Source organism: Falco biarmicus, chromosome 5 (genome assembly GCF_023638135.1).
Source record: "Falco biarmicus isolate bFalBia1 chromosome 5, bFalBia1.pri, whole genome shotgun sequence".
Lineage (NCBI taxonomy): Eukaryota > Metazoa > Chordata > Aves > Falconiformes > Falconidae > Falco > Falco biarmicus.
In genome coordinates this window covers 75,077,225-75,095,403 of record NC_079292.1, presented here as the reverse complement: position 1 = coordinate 75,095,403, position 18,179 = coordinate 75,077,225, and the positions used below count along the sequence as shown (strand labels likewise).

The 18,179-nt window shown below is 40.1% G+C and overlaps 2 protein-coding genes and 1 long non-coding RNA gene across 3 annotated transcripts in view; all 3 read right to left on the bottom strand.

Moving 5' to 3' along the window:
* Window positions 1–5,603, bottom strand: part of LOC130149507 (inositol 1,4,5-triphosphate receptor associated 2-like) — a 28,794-nt gene extending 23,191 nt beyond the window's left edge. Inside the window, exons 1-4 of the mRNA XM_056339217.1 lie at window positions 5,560–5,603; window positions 5,364–5,463; window positions 3,674–3,787; window positions 3,210–3,311 (exon numbers count right to left, since the gene is read on the bottom strand). Coding sequence (XP_056195192.1) covers window positions 3,210–3,311; window positions 3,674–3,787; window positions 5,364–5,463; window positions 5,560–5,588 — 345 coding nt within the window. The 5' untranslated portion in view covers window positions 5,589–5,603. The remainder of the gene's footprint in view (window positions 1–3,209; window positions 3,312–3,673; window positions 3,788–5,363; window positions 5,464–5,559) is intronic.
* A 2,293-nt stretch (window positions 5,604–7,896) lies between these two features.
* Window positions 7,897–9,861, bottom strand: LOC130149509 (uncharacterized). The gene is made up of 3 exons (XR_008821938.1): window positions 9,816–9,861; window positions 8,504–8,581; window positions 7,897–7,951 (listed from the first exon to the last, which is right to left on the bottom strand). It is a non-coding gene; the product is annotated as an uncharacterized LOC130149509 (long non-coding RNA).
* A 3,841-nt stretch (window positions 9,862–13,702) lies between these two features.
* Window positions 13,703–14,340, bottom strand: LOC130150157 (inositol 1,4,5-triphosphate receptor associated 2-like). The gene is made up of 3 exons (XM_056340809.1): window positions 14,150–14,340; window positions 13,865–13,941; window positions 13,703–13,785 (listed from the first exon to the last, which is right to left on the bottom strand). The coding sequence occupies exons 1-3, from the start codon at window positions 14,239–14,241 to the stop codon at window positions 13,703–13,705; spliced, it is 252 nt and encodes an 83-aa protein (XP_056196784.1). The 5' UTR covers window positions 14,242–14,340.
* Between the last annotated feature and the right edge of the window lie 3,839 nt (window positions 14,341–18,179).

Genomic DNA, 18,179 nt, shown 5'->3' with positions numbered 1-18,179 from the left:
AGTAAACCAGAGCCCCAATTTACATGATGAGAATAGATTTCCCTGTTCCACCATTTAATATCATCACCTACATCTGATGCTATCAGTAATAAAGAAGGTGGATGATTGACAATGTTTTGTCATCTACTCACTCAGCATCTGGTTGGGATGGGGGGGGTGTGGGGCGCAGAGGAAGAGATAAGTGAGGAGAAATACATTTTAATAAGGAAGAGATGAGGGAGAAATGGGTGGGTTTTGTGCAAAAGTGTTTTGTGCAGTCTAATGGGTTAACAAAGCTACCTAAACTTCAGACCTGTGCCTTCCAATTCCTGAATCTGATAGGATATGGGGACAGAGAGGCTAGACTCTTGCCAAGTGTTAGGACTTCAAGAAATTTTTTTTTTAATTTTTTTTTTTAGATTGAGCAATGTGTAACAGTTTGCACAAGAGATAGTAAGCTAGTTCAGTTTTTGTCAAATGGCTCCCACTTTTTTCAAGAAGTTACTTCTGAGTGAAAAGTCACTCTCAGCCTTTCTTTCTGGGCAGATCTAGAGTACACATACAGTCCTCTTCCTCTTTAGCCATTGCAGAATAAATACATGGTTATCAAGTACATATGGTAAGTGTGGCAGCTGATTACATGGTGCATGAGGGAATCTTTACAACTTACTCCAGAAAAACTCCATCACAAGATGCTCAGATACAGCAGAAAAAACATTTCACAATGGAAAGTTTTAATAACAACCATCTTGCAAGAAGCCCTAAAATTGATAATTTAGGCTTCTGTAACCCTTTCCTCAAAGTATAACTGAGTCCATTGGCACCAATTTAAGTTTGCATTACAGCAAAATACAAAACCCCACCAAAACTATCAAGACAATATTTCAGTTTGTCATACACGCCTAGCAGATGGCATCTGTCCAAGGGATGACCTCTGTGACCAAGGCTTTTGCTTTTACCTCTAATTTGTGGGAAGAAAAGGGGGGGGGGGGGGGGGAAGAGGGTAAAAAATGAGGTGTTAAGTGACATTGCACCCTTTGTATTTCTCTGAACAGTGGCTTGCAGTATAAAGTACTGAGAAAGAACAATCCAGTCCTATTTCTCTGACCTTGTTCAACTGAATACACAAAATAGAGTTCTCAGCTTTTAAAGAATGTTTAATGAGAGTCAAACAAAGGTCAGGTAAGAATGATGTAAAATCCCAGAAATATGAACATTAGTTCAAAGGGGAAAACATCAATCCCACAAATATGGGCCACGTTATCTACTTGCTTCACTCAAGAAAAGTGTAACACATCAAGTGTCAAGCTAAAAATAAATAAAAATCCACAGAGACTGAGCAGTTTTGCTAGATATGTTTCCTGGGATGACATGGGATGTGACCATGTGCAAATGCCCACATCCTGAAGATCAGTTTGTCAGCCAAGACAGGCAGCACTTGCTCTCAGAAACAGCATAGTTTTGACACAAGTGGTATAGGTTTATCAGGGCACATGTGCCACAGTCTTGCCTTCCTGCAGGAGAAGGGCATAAAAGTTTTTGTCACCATCAGTATATGCATGTACACACAAAACCACAGGCATACTTAGAATTTACTTCATGTATAATATATATTAAAATATATTTAACGCTGAAACTCAGTAAAACATGTCCATAATATATTTCAGAGGGAATTGTGTGGAAGTGTTTAGTCTTCAAGTGACAGTACATGGTCCAAGATATACCATAGACCATACTTCCCACAGATCTGGCTTGTTCTAGCTAGGTGAAGACAATACATTTGACATGAAGTCACTTTCCATCCCCACAGGTCCCAGAAGGATAGGACGCTTTTGGTTTTGAAGAATCTTGTTCTTCCTTGATCATCTCTTAGCTTAGTTTCTAAATGCATCACTCTCTAAGAGCCAGAATAGGGTTCATTTGCCACGATCAACTGCAACACCCACACCAAAAGTTCAGCATCCCATGTTGAGCAGGAATACAATCCCAACACAAATGGTAAGTTAACAAGCACTTTGCAGCTGTGACAGCTTCAAAGGAGAAAGTTTTCAGTCAAGATCAAAAACCTACATCAATGCACAAGCCAGCAGTTTCCTAGAGTCTACTCAGAGTCACACCAGGGTGAAGAGACCAAGATACTTGCAGCTTCTCCAAGGGAAAGATTTCAGGATTTACATCAAAAAGAAGGAAAAAAAAAAAAGCTGGCTGCCTCCAATGATTTCTCCCATCTGCCCAGAAAAAAAAAAAGTGAAGAGGGCCAGCTACATTTTGCAGTATTAGAGGAAAAGAAGAGTAGCTTTCTGTTTAAAAGCTAACAACTTAAAACAGCACATACCCTGGTACCACTTACTATTACCCAAGTGGGATGAATTAAGGGTTTTGCATGTATTAAGGAGCTGAAAGATACCATTAATATACAGTTTAGTAGAGTTTTCTATAACAGTATTCCTAACAACAGATTAGCAAGAAGGAACAGATTAGAGAAAAAGCTGCCTGCAGTAAGATCAAGATTTCAGAAACCATGCTCTTACATGGGAGGGCAGGATAGAGCAAGAGCTTGCGTCCACAGATCACTGCTACCACATGTGGAAGTTATTTTTGCCAGTTACCTTGAGCACAAGTCTTTACTTTCAAGCCTTCCTAGAGATATGAGAAGTAGTAAAAATAAATTATGCACGAATAAGTTGTAAAATATGTACTGTGGAACGTGTCCAGCAAAAGCAGAACTCTGCCTTTGAAAAGAAAGCAAACCCCATGAGGGTTTTAGTTTGGAAATCTGGTTATAAACCTACCTCCTTCCTCCTGTTGATGGCAAAACTGTCTGCTACCATAGCCAGATTCAGAACACAGGGGAAAGGAGGTGCTCAAGGCACACAAACATGCAGTAGTAAAAAAAGCTTCATAGCTCACGCAATATAGTGTTGCCACCTGACCTCATTTTCCTCTTCAAACTGACTTTATCTACCCTTCAAGCACAGTTTTAACAAAGCGAGCTCTTGCACAAGTCAGGAGAAGTGCAGCATTTAAGTGGAAAAATCAATCATCCCCTTTCTCTTTGAAAAAAAAAATGTTACAAAACATATCTCTCCATACAGACATCTCTAACTCCCAAATGGATTGCTATGATCTCAAGTAATTAATATACCTAGCATGCAGCAGTAAGATCCCACCTCAAGTTTTTGCACAGCCCCTCTATTTGATAAAATAGCTTCAGAGAAGCAGTTGCTTACCAGAAGTTTACTTTCCCAAGCCTGTTGCATGTTCACATCAGGGTCTTTTACCCATTGTAAAGCAGTCATGACAAGCTCCTCTGCTCCAGAGGCTTCCTTTTGCTGAAAAAGCAAAACAACACACCCTCAAAACCCCCTAAAACAACAAAAACCAAACACCACCACCACCCTCCTCCTCCTAAAAAAAAAAAAAAAAAAAACCACCACACGAAAAAACCAAACCCTGGCTGGCATTTTTAGTACTAGCCTGACACAATGCCCAGAATTACCCAAGTTATAAGTTACGGTGTTGGAGTAGGTGCGAAATGTTGTTAGATTAAGTGTAACCCCGTCCATCCCCAAGAGCAGCTATTCTTATTTTTTCAAAAGGAGAAAACATGATCTGACCATCAGTGCTTAGAGAAATCCTAATTAAAAGGCTGATAGAAGAGCACATCCTTATTCACACAAGCTCTGCCACTGACCAGGTTGTGCATGACAGTCTTAAATTTTTCTCCTGCATATTCAGGTCCTTGAAGCAAAAGCAGCACTTCACGATCCAGTGTTTCATCCAGGGACGTCCATTCAGCCTTGAGAATCTTTGAAGAGATGGAAGATCCAGCTAGCTTATTTTGACATCTCCTTATTACAAACCAGCATCAGTGACATTTAGACTTTTCAGAAGTATCCCTGCATCCTATTTACCAGAAGGTCAGAGCTACTGAAACTTGAAGCTTGTAAAAGTTTTCAAACCCATCATGTCATGGGGATTTTAAAAAAGCAAGCCAGCCAAGCTGCTGAGCAATCCACGGTAAATTTTCATGTCAGGAGTAGGCAAGAGGAAGTCAATAATTAGTTATCTTCATTCAGAAGAGGCTTTGTGAAGTGATGAATAAGCAGAGCCCTTACTTGCTTTACAGGTGAATTGGTGGGATTGTGTCTCACTACAGCATCTGGGGAGGTAAACATAGTGACTCACTGTGGCCGTGGGGAGCTGCAATAGGGGACAATACATTATTTTTGAAACAGAGCTGCCTAGCCAAGTACACCTCTCATTTTTGGGCCTGTATTTCTAGTCCATTATTAGATTCTTTTTCTTTTGCAAATGCCCCACATACAAAAGCAAGTAGCAGCACAGTGAAGTCTTACAAGAGAAATCACTACAATAGCATATATTTGCTATCAGCTTTGCTGCACAGCTTGCATCTGAAGGGAAGACAGCATTGTAAGAAAGGATGGGACTCCACGGAACGTCTTTAGGGAAACAGGCACAGAATAGCTCAGATAAAAACTCTGAAATAAAACCATAATGTACACGTAAATTGTTTTTCCCAGTAGCGCTCCACTGGAGTGCTGGAAAGCTACGAGAGCAGTAAACTAGAGACCAAGCTTCCAGTGTTACATGAAGCATGTCTGATCAAAAGCATAGTTCCCAAAAGTCATCAAACCACCTGCCAGGTGTTCTTCAGAGGACATGGGGGACACTGCAACTCCAACAGGCTCAACTGCAGTATTAAGAGTATGTTAGCGTGTGGCAGACTCAGAAGGATGCCTCTCCTGTCCTCCTCCAAGTCACTACCCAAAGACCCCAGAAAAAAAAAAAAAGAAAGAACAGGGCAGTACTTCTAAAGATGTCTCCATCACACCTGCTGAAGAGCAAGGTAGTAGTACCTACAGAAAGATGCTTATCAGAGTATCTAAAGAATAAATTAGATGAAGACTCCTCAACATTGTCAAGATGCTTACTCTAATTTTCTTTTTCACTGCATTAGACTTCAAGGAAAAAGAAGCCTCCTCTCCTGCAATTGGAAATTGTGTCTGGTGTAGGTAGTACAACAAGAAGACAACTTACTTTCTTCAGCATAATACCCTTTATATATTTGAAAACGTCTATCTTCTCCTATCAGTCCGCTTTTCTTCCAGCTAAATGTATGACCCTAGTTCTTACAGATGTATTTTGTACATCACATTTTTCAGATCTCAGTGCTGTTTGCTTTTTGGACTTTCTCCAATGTACTTGGGACAATATTGTAACCCTCACATTTTATCCTTGTGTGCTAGGATTAATGGCTTTGAATTCCAGGACTATCTAACAATTCACAGGGAACAAGCTTTCTTCTTCCTTTACTGATACAAGACAACTGGGATGAGATTCAATAAAGATTTGATTCATACCTCAGAAGACTGAGCAAGTTCCAGCTCACAGTGCAGTGAATTCATCCCTTCAGGAATATTACCGTTAGATTTACACAACAGTGGGAAACTCAACCCATTTCTAGAAGAGACAGGGGGGGGAAAGAAGAAAAAAAATAATCAGCCCTTTTTGACATTTGATGAACTGCATTTTCTGGAACATGTTCACAATACTCACGAGATCAGCTCTTGCTGCATATGTTGCATGTTCTCCAGTAGCTTATTTTTTTCTGCCCGTAAAGTCTAAAACATAGATCAGACTTAGTTAGAGTGTTAGTTTGTTACACAGAATAAGCATAGGATATGCATGCTTTCCCCTTGTGTAATTAAAACCTAAGCTCAGTCCCATACCTCTATTACTGAGGAACACTCCACAATGGTTAACTTCAGTTCCTTGATGTCCTGCTCCTTCTGCAGGGATTGTGGAGAAAAGAGCCATTAAAGCTTACTTCAATGTGCTAGATGTCAGGTTGTGTATTTGTAATATTTATGGCTATGATGCTTTGTAACCAAAACAGCACTCGCTATACTTGATCCTACACCACAGCAGCAAGCTGCACGATTTATGTTTGAGCAGCAACATAGTTACATAAAAAGAGCTTCAATTTTAGAAGAATACAGTCAATTACCTTGCATATTGGCTAACAGAAAGCCAAGATGACCTTTTCTATGTAACTCCCGAAGGAGATGGAAAAACACTTTCCAGGTGCTGTGTTTTAATTTATTACTTAACAGGTTTCACTACCAGCAGTAGCAGATTAAACTGGACAGAAGCACTCTAGTTTTAGCTGAAAACCTAGACTATATTATGCCTGGCATGAGTTTTAATCCCAAATGACCCTTAAAACAAGTTGCAGTGTTCTGAGTTTACTCTCTTGGTTTTCATGATTAAAGTCACAGAGCATAGCACTCTGCATATTAAACACCACCTAACTGAAGGGCTGATAGAGAACGTATCAACCCTCACAGCAAGGCTGAGGTGTTACTAGAAATATTATCTTTCTCACTATCACAAACTAGCAATGGGCTTAAATCCTGTTATGCCATTACGGTGGAAGACACTGCATAGACAAGCCGAGTGTATCTTTGCGAAAACAGGAACTTCAGGTAGGAGCTTTGGTCCTCTCATCCCTTTTATGAGTTCTTCCTACTCTTCCTCTTAAAAAAACAGTTGAGTTTTGAAAAAGATGAAATACACAGAAATCCAAGCATGAAAAGTGAGGTTATAGACCCAGGCTTCCAGCCTTGGCAGTGTCAGACAACAGATACGTGGTTCTGAAGCTGGGGGAGGGGGGGGGGGGGGGGCAGAATAAAGTGTTTTCTATCTTCCAGGCCCGCAGAAGGTATGCAAAAAGAAAGGTTATGCCAAAATATTCAGTGACCAATCCTATCCAATCTACCTTTGGATAAAGAGCTGTGAGGGGGGATTTTTTTAGCTTTTGTATAAACTTATCCCACAGATCCTAATGCCAACAAGCAGTCAGTTTTCCACACCAGTTTCTTCAAGATTATACAAACCAGTTACCTTTATCTACAAAAACATGCAATCTATCAGTCTGCTTTCAAAATTCCCATTTATTCAACAGACTAAAAAAAAAAAAAAAACCAACCAAACCTTTTTAAAATAAAAGGATACCAGAGTGGCCAGAAAAGCTTTGAATCATTCAAAGAAAAGAAAGTGAAAGCTATTTTGGGAAAAAAAAAAAGTGAATTCACTTGTGCCCTCAAGCTGCTTCTGGCAAATAAAAACACTATTAAAAAACACCCAGCTACAAAATTATCAGCTGGATCACATTGAAATTAGATTCTCTTGCCACTGTCTTAATTCAGCTGCACTTATTTTTGCAGACAGCCTAACAGTCAAATATTTTATCAGCTGATTTAGAATGTGTTCTGATAAATAAACACAATTAGCCTAGAAGGCTATTTGTGTAATTCACGAATCCAGAGAATGTCAATGCCCTTATGTATTCTTAAGTCTTTGTTTTCAAATAAAAAAAAATTACATGCTTAAAAACATCAAAAATGTTCACTTTTTAGCAAAGCCTAGATAATTACACATCAGAAATGAGAAAGGACAAATTTGCTTCTCCATTGGGCTCTGAATCACCATCTCTAGTTTGACACAAATTCAACAATTTAAGTAAAATTCACGAAGGGAAGGATCTTCTGCAGATATATTCTCTTACCAGCTGCTGAAGGAAGTAGCCGTTGGAAGTTTCCATACATTTTTCTGAAGTTTTCAAATTTGTTTTGTTTTAATAGGTTCTGATATTTTCTTTCTTTTTTTTTTTTAATAAAAGTATACTCCTGAAACCTTTAATTATGCTGACTCATATGCAGGTCCTAAAGCAGATCTCGCCTACTTTGAAGCCATTTATAGGATCAGGTTCTGCAGTGTGAGAACAGTAGAAATAGAAGTGCCACAGTGAAGACTACTGCCTTGCCTTTTTACAAATCATCCCATAGTCAGTATTCTCAGTCAAGACAGTAATGAAGCAAAAGCAACTAACCTGGAGCAAGCTTGCCTCTTTAGTCACCACAGTGTTCTCATAGATATGTGCTTGTATCTGAAGAATGAAAAGATTAAAAATAATTCTAGTCATCAGCATGCACCGTAATACAAGTCTGTTCTGATCTCCTACTCGAAGGGGGAAAAGGGTAAACATTCCTTGTTTAGAAAAAAAAATAATCAAATTCTTCTTTGAATGCCTTGCCTGGTGTGTTTCAAAGTTCAAATCTTGTACCCAGTTAAAAGTGGAAGCGTTCTCCACTTTCAGTCACCTTTGTTTCCTCTTGTCTGTCCAGACTAATAGTTTCAGCAACATCAGGCAAAGCATGGCTGTGATATATTTTCTCAAATACTGGGGGAAAATTTCCCTCAAAGTTTAACTTTGAGGAAAGAATGAAACTGTGGATTGTTTATATTAGCCCAATTTTTAGCCTCCAGACAGCAACCTTCTTTGCCAGAGCTGTGGCACTGTCCGAGCGATGATTGCACTGCAGTTCTTTAATATTGACAGGCTCAGGGCTGCCTACCTTCCAGAAGCAGAAATTCCCTTCACTAGACCCGAATAAGCTATAGGCTGTCTTTCTGTTCCTCCTGAAGTTGAAATGCTTACTTGAAGATCTGCTGCATTTTTTGACAGCTCTAAAATCTTCTTTTGAAGTCCATCGGTGTCCATGCTATTCCTAATATTCTAAACAAGAAACAGAGTATTTAGGCACAGCCTGAATGGGTTGACAGCTTCTCCTTGAAGGAGCTAAGCAAAATGACATCTCCACCCCCAAGATACTGCCTACTCTAAAGCACTACCAACAGTTATGCACGTGTGCTTGCCCCACTGAAATAGTTTGTGCTCCTTTCCTCCCCATTTCTCCAGAACACTGTTAAAAAAAAAGAAAGAAAACCTCAAAAAGTGATTTATAAGTACCACCAGACCTGAAAATCTACAGAAAAGTTTTGAGGCCTGCAGCACGAGAATTATTTCTAGAAAGCTGCAGTTTAATAGCTATTTGGACTTACAAGTTTTTCACAAAGACTAAATTTTGAGCATGGTAAACATGCAAAGAACAAGATTACCACGTTGTTATAATAGATGAGAAATTCCAGAATCTACTACGTGCTTTTCATTACTATGTATGATGTAACCTGTTTCTCTATTGCAACCTAACCAGTCTAAAATACAGATTGTAAGCAAGTATTAAACATTTTATCACCTGGTAAAAACTGATTAATGAAATATTTAGTTTTATGAAATAAAGATTTATTACTTCTCTGGGGAAAAAAAAAACCAACAAAAAACAGGGGGGAGTGTGGAGAGGGAAAAAGGTGCGCCTAGGGATATAGCTCTATTAGCAGTATATTCTCTACAAGACTCGTGTAGATTCCCGGCCAGTGTTGATGGATCCATCTGAGTGGAGCCCTCAGCCACTGCAATTTTTTTGTTGTTTTTGTTGTTTTGGGTTTTTTTTTTTTTAGGGGGGGGGTGGGTGGAGTTACAGCTCCATACAGGGCTCCTCCTTTGGATTTTAAAAGAGAGAAAAAGAAGCGAATATGAAAAGAAAACGTGTTAGATTGAGATTGTTTCAATATATATATTCAATATATACCAATATATCGGTAGCTGTGTTAACTAGAATTATTTGGAATGTTTATAGTACTTTGAGAAAAGGAGAAGGGGAGAACTGTTTGTCCCTGTCCCCCATGCTTCTTCAACCTTGTATCCTTACTTACCCAGCAAACGCAAAACTTGAAGCACAGTGCAACTTCAAGATACAAAGCTTTATGTTAAGTCATCCTTGTAAAATGTAAGGTATTTTGATAACCTAACTAGCATGTCAGGCTTCAAAGTCTGACAAACATTTCACTTCTAAATTGTGAGCATTTAACTAGACAAGAACACACACTTGCAAAGTCACAATTTATTTTACCTCTTCCTGGAGAGAAGTAACTTTGGTGAGGAGAGACTGATTTTCCCTTTCCTAATCAGGTTTAGGAGACAGACACACACACAAAAAAAAAAAAAAAAAAGTTGTTTTTAGCATGTCAAGTTCAACATTCAAAGCCACCCTAAGTGAAAAAGCAACAGACCACATCATCCAGAGCCCAATATGAAGCTGTGGTGCTCCAGAAAGCACACCAGGAGGGGAGTGCTGGGGCTGGTCCAGCTCATGAACCCTCACTGAAGGATTTGACACAGGCATTTCAAATCAGAGTAAAACTCAAACCATAGATGATAGGAAGGAGGCATTCAAGGCCAGAGTGAGCAAGTCTAGTTGTGCTCATCCTGGAGTTAAGTCTGGAAAGTCTATAAGCCACGCTACACTTTTTTTTGTTTGCTTTTAATCAGACATGAAAAAGGTAGTATCCCACTCTGTACCTCCACTGCACAGGGGACAGTAACTAAGGGACTTCCAAGCACGGCTACAAAACTTCTAACAATATTTCTCTCTTCTACCCCACCTCCTTCTCACAAGGTGAATTATGCATGTAATCTCCAATCAAAGCAAAACAGGAAGAAATATACACATGCTGCAGCAGGATAGCACCAAAAAGTCTTGTGTTCTTGCTTGGCCTGGAAGACTTTTTCCTGCTTTCTAAATGCCCAGCACCAGCAGGGCACAGAGCTGTAGAACACCAGCTTGCAGCTACCTCTGCACAGCAAGATGCAGGGTGGCCACTGTGGCGTGAATCACAGGCACAGCAGCAACGCAAACCTATGTCCACCAGAGACCCTACACTCTGGTGTCTGGCAACACCTGCCAAAGCTGCGGCCACATCAGCCTTATTGCCAGGCTGCATTACACTTCTTACAGCCACACAGCCTCTGCTACTCTGACACCTGGGGTGCGATTCAGATACTCTCACTTGTGCCCTTTCAGACACGCCGAGGTGTGCTGCCTGCCTTCCAGCTGTCAGCCCAGCACCGACAGGTCTCTGATGGGCCCTTGTCATATCTGCCAGCCCACATGGGTCTTGACAACATCCTAGGGGTGTTCTGAAAAGTGACTTTTGTGAGCAGACATCTGAACAGAGTCTCCTGTCCCTGCTGGTTCTAGAGAAGTCACATGGATTTCTGGCATAATATCACCAACTTCAGAACAGACAGGGCTCAATGATGGCAGCATAAGAGCTGTGGTCCTTAAGCACAGTTATATGTGAGACTGTCCCTTTTAATGGTTTTCTTCATTGTAACTGACAATAGTTTAGAGAAACTTCCATGCAAATACTTCATTGTTTCCATAACACTAACACAACACGTTTCAAGACACTTCCAAGAAGCTTCAGTACCCCCTGGTACAGAGAAAGTCATGCTACTGATTTTTACAGTGTGAGTGGCCCTGCCAGTGTCACAGCAAGGTACGAGATACTGTACAACATAAGCTAAGAAACAAAAGCACCTACTAGCTGTTTATTCTGGCAGAGAATCTGCTGTCTCATCTCTTCTGACAGGTTCAGGTTAGTTTTTGTTTCTTCTAGTTCTTCTTCCAGTGATTTTGCTCTCAGCACAGAATGCTGGATGCTGTATGTGGGGAAGTAAATCCACAGAAACTTCAGTGAGTTACTGTTGGTCATTAGGCTTGAAATACCAAGAACAGTATTTTTAGAAGCCACCAGGGACTTATTCCTTGGCACAACAGAAGAGCAGCAACTAAGTTTAAGCCCATTAATTTTGTTCCGTAAGTAAAGGCTCACAAACTTATCCTCTATTTATGAGCCTCCTTTGCTCTCACAGTAAGGTATGAAATCCCAAGCAAACATAGCATCAAAAAAAAAACCAAACCAAAACCAAACCCCACTCTTGTTTGCATCCACCTAACAACCTAGCTTGTTACAGTCAAATATATCAGGCTACCTGAGCACACAAGCTCATCCTTACAATACTTCATTGTTAGCAGTTATGGAAACCATTTCAGTTTGGTTTTCAGGAATAAGATCTGCATCATTTTCTTATCCTGACCTGATACCCCAACCAGTGTATAGATAACCACTGGGGCAAGGCCCTTTTCCTGGCTAGCTCCAGGCTGCAGAGGACATGGTCCGGCATGAGGGCACACATCCCATGCCAGCTATGCTGCAGGACTCCTGCCTTAATCTCCCAGATGATACTGGCAACAGTTTGGTAGTTGACATAACTATATCACATCTGAATTAATTAGATCAGATGAGCATTATGAATAGGGCCATATTTGCGGCATTGATGGGTCCCCAGGCTGCAGCACTACTAAGCTGGCAAGACAACTCACTAGTTTCTCAAGGGACTAGCAAAACAGCTGTTGTGTGCTCATTTCCCCTCTGCTTGGCAGCAAGTGTGTGGTCCAGGATTGGTAAACTCCCAGAACTTGGCTGTTCTCGTCATAATGTTAAGGGTAATTTTAAAAAAAAAAAAAAAGTAGTTTCATTTTGTTTAGCTTTACCCTAAGATTCTGCCTGTGTGCTTCTGCAGCACCTCATGCTGCAAGAGGCAGACTATAAGATGAATGACTGATTTTAGAAGAACGAGGAGGTACAGAGCAGAACAATCACGCACGAGGGATAAACCTTACAGGTACTACATTAAGTCAAGGAAGTTGCTCTCATGAAGCACTGGTGAGGTTAAAAGCATAAAGTAAGGCTAGACCACTTGGAAAACTACTGTAATGGCCATTACACTGTAGACCTGGTGCCATCAGGGTCTGTGTCTCTCACCTTTTTATTTGTTGACGTAGACCCTCATTATCTGCCAGTAGCTTAATGTTGGTCTCATCCACAGCTTCTAGCGAGAGCTTCAGCTTGTTGTTCTCTTCCTGAAGCTTCTGGTTGTTGTATTGCAGGTCCGCAACACAGGTTATCAAGTCAGAAGTCTCCCTGTTCCAGTAACAAAATGAGGAAACATTAACTGTAATCACCTTTCTCCATTTAGACTTTTTTTTTTTTAGAAGTCTTGATGCTGTGCTGCACTGATCAGAGGTGAGAGGAGAGCCCACAGAGGACTTGCAATGCTGCAGTGTACAGTCATTTTCTCTGCACAGAGATATTTGATCATCTCCAGATCAGTTCTCCAGTTCAGTGGACACTAGGAACTGTTTTGTTTTTAAGTACTTTTAAAATGCTCCCCGTAATTGAGGTATGCTACTAGACAAGTGCCACATCTGGATGCCTGCATGACAGTATCTTAAGCCTTTTCTAAACACCTCTTTAGGACACCAGTAATACTTTTGTATTAATGCCACAATTTCTGGATCCTTTTCTTTTCCCCCTAAATCACCTCCCACTTATGCTTTCAACTGAAACTTGAACAAGGACCACTCTTGAGAACCCAAGAAACAGTAGGGAAGCAATGGAAAGCAGATCTTAACTTTTACATTTTATGCGTAGTCAAAAATCTTATCTTTGAAATTTCTGATGTTTAAGTGATTTGTTATTAACAGAACCCAAATCATAGTCACGACTATAAAGAAAGAAAACCAAAACCCAAGCAAAACCAAGGACCAGATTTTCAGGAGATAGTGTCTTTATTGTCATACTCCTAAAAACTCCGAGGAGGGAAGGAACCAGTTTAAAAAGGAGAAGAAACACAGCAAAACTCTGGCCACAAGGAATTAAGGCGGCAAATGGACACAGAAGGACCAAGATATCAGTAGGGAAAGTTACTAGTGTGTTTTTAAGTTGGAGCAAAAGCTGAGGAAGAACACGATAGCATCAAAAGCTACTGCAGACAAAGTTCAGCATTACAACTCTGCCAAGACAGTTTTCTGAAACAGTGGTTCTAGAAACTGCTCTCAAGTAATTCAAAACTAAGAGTACTAAATTCTGAGCAAGAATTGCTTAAATGAACTTACATGTCTCCTTTAGACACATCACCACCAAAGGCCTCCAAGCTTCCTGATGTAACATTCATCTGGACAGGCATCTTTTTTGCTGAAAGAGGTGGGATTTTTGGTTATAGATTAAAAAAGTGGAGTTTTCCCAAATCAAACAAGAATAAAGAGGTCTGCACCTTCAGAGGTGTTCTTATGCACTTTAAATTCCAGGTCTTCCATGTTTGCTGTTGGGTCCTCAGTGGCATCATCTTCCCTGAAATAAGGAAGCATCAAGAGTCACAAAATCAATGTCACTGGATTGCTTACCAGCTTTGCAACATTTAAAAGCTTTCAGCCAAAACTCACACTGTAGTCACAGTGTCCCGATACCATCTGATTACAGAAGGCACAAGCTACAGGAGAGCTTTCTATTCTGTTTTCACGGAAGCTTTTATGAGATTGATTGATAAAAACACTATTACCATTTTCTCTTACAGTCCTCAATCCACTCTTTCATGATGGCATGGTATGTTTCCAGGTCCACAGAGACATCTTTCTGATCTGGGTCAAGCATGTTGCACAGCTCTTCAAGACCACTGTCTTCCGATCCCCGACTAGTTGTGTGTCTCAAATAATCAACTATCTTGGAAACTGATACTTTTCCTAAAATAGATACAGATGTCCATGCACCAGACTCTAAAGCCTAGCAGGCCATCACACAAAGTTGTAAAAAAAAAAAAAAAAAAAAAAGCACGCTACTGATCTGCACTAGTGCATATTGAACTGCCCTCCAGAGCTGTAGACAAGCAATTGACACCTGCGTTCTAGTTCGATCTGGAAAGAAACAGTTGAGAGCTTTTTGTTTGGTTTTACTAATACAGAAGTGTGAAAACACAGTTTACTAGTTTCGTGGACTTCAGTTTAAAAAAAGCAAATGACACATTTGCAGTGCTATTGCTTTCAGGTATGTCATCAAACTAGGCAAACCCTGTGACATTATCTTACTCTGCTAGACAACTACTTTCTTTACCACTTTTAGTCATGTTTGAGGTGGAACTCAGAGGAGTTCTCTTGCTCTGAAGTTTCCCAAAGTTCTCTTTTCTAAGAGGAATAAGCCTAAGAGAAATAAACAGTCATTTCAATAAGGGTGATTGCTGGAATCGTGCTGCCTCTCAACTTCCTTCACTGCCTTTTAGTGTAGAGATCAGCTGGAGGGGGAAGGAGGAGGGAAGAGAAGGGCACCATGCAGAAGAATCATAGGTTTATTCTGCACCTGCCACACACACCTAGCTAAGGGAGCTAGTCAGTCTAATCATATCACAGATTAGCATGTTTCAGGAATCATAACTCAAACCCAGCCTCGAAAATTCATAGAGAGGAGAACAAAACAGAGCAATGAAAAGCCACTGGCAAACCTGTATGCTCTAAGTCACATGCACAAAAGATAGTGGTCAGTAGGTCTTCTTCACAGATCAAGCTCACATCATACAAGTCAGCTTTGCACTCCGGTGGCTGCTTCCATCCTATGGAGAATAAGTTTGTTGTTGTCCATCTTTATTTGCTCATACCCCACTGTTTTTAACTACAGTATTATGTTTGTAATAGCGTAAGTATACATAGCATTCCACAGCTTGGATGACATTTTTTGTAAATTTTTGATTGTATGGGTTTTTTTAGATGATTAAAAAACGAAAACACAGGCATTTTTGGCAACTCTGGCTATTCTTTTGCATGAACTAAACATACAGAAAAGAATATTCTAAGAGGCCAGCTCTTCTCTCCCCCTCCAGATATATTGTAGAAAAAATAATCATGATCATATTTTTAAGGATTGTTTTCTTAATAACTTAATAAGAAGCCTCAGAAACCCACCCCCAAACACACATATCTTTTTATATTAAAGGCAGACTAAATTAATAGCTAAAGGTCTTATCCACAAAGAGGAATTAGAAAATTTGAAAAAGTGTTTGGCTTGACTCATTACTTGTTTGCTTTTTACATTCACATTAATATTTTTTAGAGAAAATACAAGGTTTTACTCCAAACTTTTTGAAGTCTTATTGGAGTGATTCTCAAATGTATTGTTACTAGTTTAAGTAGTAAATAAACGCCATCTATGTAGGCCGAATGTTCAAATGGTTAGTATTTTGGATTGGGAGGGTGTTTTTCCAGGACTGTTACCTCTTTCACTCAAAGGCAAGTTCTTTGGCACAGGAGATGGGATCACAGTGCTTTCTGGCTTTTTATCAGATGTGAAGAAAAATAAATTTGGACTAGACGTAAGATACTTCTGTTCACACCACATATCTTTAGATTCAATAGCTGATAGAGCACAGAGTTTATTCTGGGTATTAGCCTCTCTGGATCTGAAGTAGGATGGAGAACAGCTCTCCATAGGGCACCCTGGCACCGACAAGCTGCTGGATCTCTCTTCACTTTGAAGAACTGAATAGGTAGCATTTGCAGAACACAAGTCAGAGGAGAGACGCCTGAGATAAGGTGACATCAAGTCTGCAGAGAAAGAACTGGGACTGATTAAGTGCAGACCAGCACTATCACATTTTCTAAGAGTTCTTTTCTTCAGTATTTCTTCCAGATTTTTTTTAATACCGCACTGTGGACTGTCGAAGTTACAGGACTGAAACTTTGGTATCTGCAGAGCAGGGTTAGAGACCTGATCCATCATTTGGATAGATTTGATCTTTCTGCATATACTGTCCACTGGGTTGTGATGCCGTTTGCTAGCTCCATGTTCTGAAGACATTATCAATGCCCCTTTCTTGCAAAGTATCTGGAAAGAACAGGAACAGGATGTCAGAGCCAGGACGATGAGCACACACATACTCTTTGTGCCAAGTTTTCCATTCAACAGACAAGCTGGAGCTTTGGTATCAAGGGGTTTGAAAATCCTTGGTCTACATACCAGCTGGGACAGAAACCTTCAGTCAGGATGTTTATTTCTCCAGGCAACTAGAGTGATGTGGATTTGGAAAAGGTAGGGAAGGAAAGGAAGAAATACTTTCTGAAACGTCACTACTTATTCCTACATACAATATCCACGCCAGGGAGGGCAGGGAGAACAAAAATAAAAAAAATAAGAACTCTCTGCAACCCAGGAGCTGAATATCTTTTTCCATTAAAGGAAGCACTAAGCAATATTATTTAGACGAATTTATCACAAATTGGGTGTCTTAAAAAAAAATCTAAAAAGTGTTCATTAAAAAGAAACAAAAGCCTCACAGAACTTTTGTAACTATTACTTCTAATCACATCTGTAGCATGTACTTCCTCCTCTGCTTCCATAACTTTTTGCTCAGGTCTAACAGCAACAATTGTCCAGCTATTTACTGAAGGTATCTCCGACAGCTATAGACATTATCAGTTTCTGATCTCCTTCTGTGGCCTCCCAGTCAAGCCCTGCAGCCACAGCTACACAAGTCAGTTGAAGTATTCTTTCTTGAAAGCATCTCGTGACAGGTTTCAGAAGCAAAGATTTAAATAAGTTTACTTTCAGGAAAATATGAGGCTGTCCTTTGGGTTTGGTCTTTGTGGATACTGGGTTGGGGGGTGTGAGGAGGCAGGAAAAGTGAGTCCAAGAAGAGTTTCAGCATTTCAAGTGAGCCTTCAAGGACAGAAGAAACAAAATCTATCTTCCACCATTCTATCACTTTCAGCCCCTCAGCTCTAAAAATACACTGTATTGCTTATCTCCACAAGATTCTATACAGTGTTAAAAAAAAAAACCTCAAAACCAAGACACATACAAATCATAACACTTGCTTTAAAGTATGAAGCAGGGGAGCAGCGAGAAGTCCAGTGTATATTAACCGTATAAACTACATGACCAACAACAACCATCCTCACACGCTCCAAGACTGCATTTCGCTTGTAGCCAGTCTATTAGAACAGCACCATCACACATCAAACTTCTGCTAGGGGTAGAGGGAAAGGAAAATTAAACAGCAGCTTTACAACTAGAGCTCATGAGGCAGCCCACGCGAGTGAGAGGGACTGACGTGGTTGCTTGCGGGGACAGAACACCAGACTCCTTGACCCTGAAGGGATTTCCCCCTGCATAGTACAAATACCAACTCACCCCCCAGAAGGACAGAGACTTCACTGAACTGTGTCTTTTCACTCAAACTGTGCATCAAGAAACAAAATGAAGCAACTTCCCCCTCCCTGGGAAGTTAGCTCCCTGCTTTCCTTTTCAGTAGAAAAAAAATAGTTATTTTCTGAAAAACAGCAACATGCTTCACTAGCATTTAACGTGAGAGTTGCCACTTGTATAATCTTGTGAAGCAAAGCAGAAAAATCACATGTAAGTTTTAATTTAGATTGCAATAGACATAAATACTTAATATTTTACTTAAATTGGTTTATAGCAACTTTCTGCATGCCAGAAGCTTGGTTTTATATATGCAGAGTCAAGATCTCAAGGTTTATTTTTCTACCTTTGTTTCTGTAAGCAGTAACATCTACCTTAGCAAACATGTCCTTAGCCACAGGATA

Bases quoted from the DNA above. Each gene is read 5' to 3' on its own strand.
- LOC130150157 (XM_056340809.1), bottom strand. From the start codon at position 14,241: ATGCTTGACCCAGATCAGAAAGATGTCTCTGTGGACCTGGAAACATAC. The intron at 13,942-14,149 runs GTAATAGTGTTT...TCCTTATTTCAG, and splicing joins GAGGACTGTAAGAGAAAATG to GGAAGATGATGCCACTGAGG. The intron at 13,786-13,864 runs GTGCAGACCTCT...CACCTCTTTCAG, and splicing joins GCATAAGAACACCTCTGAAG to CAAAAAAGATGCCTGTCCAG.